This window comes from Trichechus manatus, unplaced genomic scaffold (assembly GCF_000243295.1).
Source record: "Trichechus manatus latirostris isolate Lorelei unplaced genomic scaffold, TriManLat1.0 scaffold00006, whole genome shotgun sequence".
Lineage (NCBI taxonomy): Eukaryota > Metazoa > Chordata > Mammalia > Sirenia > Trichechidae > Trichechus > Trichechus manatus.
This window is the reverse complement of record NW_004443942.1, coordinates 18,020,443-18,023,604: the sequence shown is the minus strand read 5'-3', so window position 1 is coordinate 18,023,604 and position 3,162 is coordinate 18,020,443. Positions and strand designations below refer to the sequence as shown.

At 36.3% G+C, this 3,162-nt stretch overlaps 1 protein-coding gene across 1 annotated transcript in view; it reads left to right on the top strand.

Annotated features, from left to right (window-relative positions):
• The window catches only part of SLC5A12 (solute carrier family 5 member 12), a 51,563-nt gene that overhangs the window by 25,157 nt on the left and 23,244 nt on the right, over positions 1-3,162 (top strand). The window contains exon 8 of the mRNA XM_004369726.1: positions 683-771. Within this exon, the coding sequence (XP_004369783.1) occupies positions 683-771 (89 nt within the window). The remainder of the gene's footprint in view (positions 1-682; positions 772-3,162) is intronic.

The window sequence follows — 3,162 nt, the reverse complement described above, 5'->3', positions numbered from 1 at the left end:
CTAGCCACTTCCACCCAAATGCCAAGGACTTAGTTTTTTCCCTCTCTTCTTGGGTAATATTATCACACTCAGTCTAATATGGGGAGTGAGCGTTTAAAAAGAAGACACCTCACCTAGTCCCTGAGGACAAGGCCTGGAAGCAGGGCAAGGCTAGGTAGAGTGGAGGGTGGGCTCAGACTTACAGCTTTAGTTGTCCATGCTGCCTTTTGTCTCCTTTTTTCTATCCATCTCAAAGTTGATTAACGGTGCTTTAATACCACATTGAACAAGACGACCCTTGTTTCCATAACGCTTTTTTCATGTCTTCTCATCATAGCTGAAACAACACCATGTCATACTACTTACATGTGGTCGAATAGTTTCCACTCAGGGAGAATGTGCTAATGAGGAGCAATAATTCCTCCCCCTCCCCTTTTTCCCTTATATATTCAATTGTCCTGGTCTGTCCTGTGGGGATCTTCTTCCACACCCTGGCTAAAGAGTGGTACCACACTATCTACCCGCCCTGAAAAAATTGCTAGCATTTAACAAGCTTAATCCATGCAAGCTCCTCTTATATTATTATTTTATTTTGTATTTATTTTTGTCTTTTCCTCATATCCTGTTCCTACAAAGCTACATTCCCATATGTCAGACACTAGTGATAAGACCATTCATTCTTTTTTTTTTCCCTCCTTTTCAGCTGATGCCTTACTTTGTCATGGAAATATTTGCCACAATGCCAGGACTGCCGGGACTGTTTGTGGCTTGCGCCTTCAGCGGAACTCTGAGGTTAGTATATTAACAACACTCTGCTCTATGATGATGTTGATGACGATGACAGCAAGGATGATGATGGTGATGGTGGTAATGTAGTAAGTTTGAGGGAATTTGGGGCTGATCAAGACAAAAGAAATGACTGCGAGATAGTGTTGCACAATAAGGTATTTAATGGGGTGGTCATGTGGACAGGTACATGCAGGGGAAGCCCCCGACAGCAGGCAATCTTTCAGAGGTGCAGGAAGCTAGCAGAAAGGCAAGAGGGCATGAAAAACCCTGGGGATTTAATTAATCATTTTTTTATACTGTTTTCTGGGTTAATGTCACTCTAAGAAAGCTTTTCCATTCTATGATTATCATTCAGACACCATTCTAGCATGCTTACGGTCTTATTAAATATTATAATAATTGAACAATTTAGACAAGGTAAGTGGTAGGAGAAACGAAGTAGAGCTCATGCTTTATTTTCCTTCTAAATTATCAATATTTTTAGTAAATAAGCCGTATTTTCACCACTGATTTGAAACACTACCTTCATCATACACTGAATTTTTCTACATATTCCGTATTTTTTCTGGCTTAATTTTTACCTATTTGTCTATAGCTATGTCAATATAACAATATGATTTAATATCTTTTAGACTGGTAATTATGCATTACTTTTCTTTTACAAAATTACTCCGGCCATCTGGCCGTTTTTGTTTGTTTTTTTGGTTGATTCTTTCGGGTTTGATTGCACTCAAATCATTATATCTGCAAATGACTTTGAGTTTTCGTCCTCTTTTATAATAGTTGTGCTTCTAAGTTGATTGTTTTCTGTAATGTGCCTTCAAAATAATGATAAATAATCAAGATAGAAATCATTGTCCTTTTGTGTACTTTAAAGGAAGTGGTTCTTGGGTTTCACCATTAAACATGACATCGACTTTTGATTTGAAAGACATTATTTACATTTAAGAATATTCAATCAAAAAGTTATACAATTGTAAAAAGACTTTAAGAACAAAAATATATATGTTTATTTTACTTTTAGGAAAGATGTTTATCAGGAAGGATATTGAATTTTGGTAAATGAAATTCTGGCATTTTTGAAATGTGTGTATATATGTGTGTACATACATGCACACACACATATATATTTTTTACCTTTTGGCATATTAATATATTGAGAGATTTTAAGACAGCAACATTCTGGAATTCAGAGAATGACTTTCACTTGCTTTTGGTGTAATTTTAATTTAGTATATCGCCAAATTATTTTTACTAACATAGGGTCACTATGAGTCGGAATTGACTCAATGGCTGTGGGTTTTGATATTCTTTCTAGGATTTTGCATAGATAACACAAAGTGATACTGTTCTGTGGTGTAGGTGTTAGGATCTCAAGAGAACTAAGGACAGAAACAATCAACACCAGGGGATGAAACACAAGTAGGGATGACACTCTGTCTTATTTTGTCCCTCTCTACATAGCTTCATTGTTGTTGTTGTTTTTTACTGTTACCCTATAGCTGACTCCAGATTGGAGAAAGATGGCTGTCAACAGATTAATTCCTCCATAAGAAAGCAGTTGACTCTTTTGATCCCAAGTCCAAAAATTCCAAGGAAGGAACTTACTGGACAGTACATATTGTAACGAGATTATTTCTGCTACAACTATGAGGAGGGTTTGGGGTTAGGGAAAGGTAGGAGTGGGGATAGTATGGGACAGTGTTGAAGTCGAGGGATAGAAAAAAACAATTTCCGGTATCTTATAGCAGATTTAAAATCTGAGGAATTAACATATGGATACATCAGACTGCAAAAGCAACCCAGCAGAGGTTCTACAGATCTGATCCTTCTGAATTAAATTCAGCTTTCTGCTCCTTCCCTTACAAAAGATTTAAGGGTTAAACCTAATGTTTGAAATGTTCACAAAATTTGTTTTGATACAGAGCTATTGGGGGCGTGGAAGTTCCTTTTATTTGATCATCTCTTTTTCCTTACTTGGCTTTCATGGAGCTACAGCTAGAAAGGCAGTCTGTCAAGGAACACCTACTGTGTCTTGATTCTTAGGAAAATGGGAATAGTATCCAAAACACTTATTGTCCCAGTTCCTATAAATGGGGCTTGGAAAGTTTCTACTTCTTACATTTGTCATTTAGGGAACGGACTCTCAAATTTTGCACAAGATGGACCTGGAACTATTCCAACTGAAGCAACCCACAGCTAAAATTATGGTATTATCCTGCATTACAGTAAAAATAAAAACAATTTAATTTTTTTTCTATGCACTCTTACTAAACTTAGACACAGCTAATTCTTTTTTTTTTATTTATTTTTTATATTTTATTGTACTTCAGGTGAAGGCTTACAGAACAAATAGTTTCTCAGGAAACAGTAGTACACATGTTGTTTTAAGAT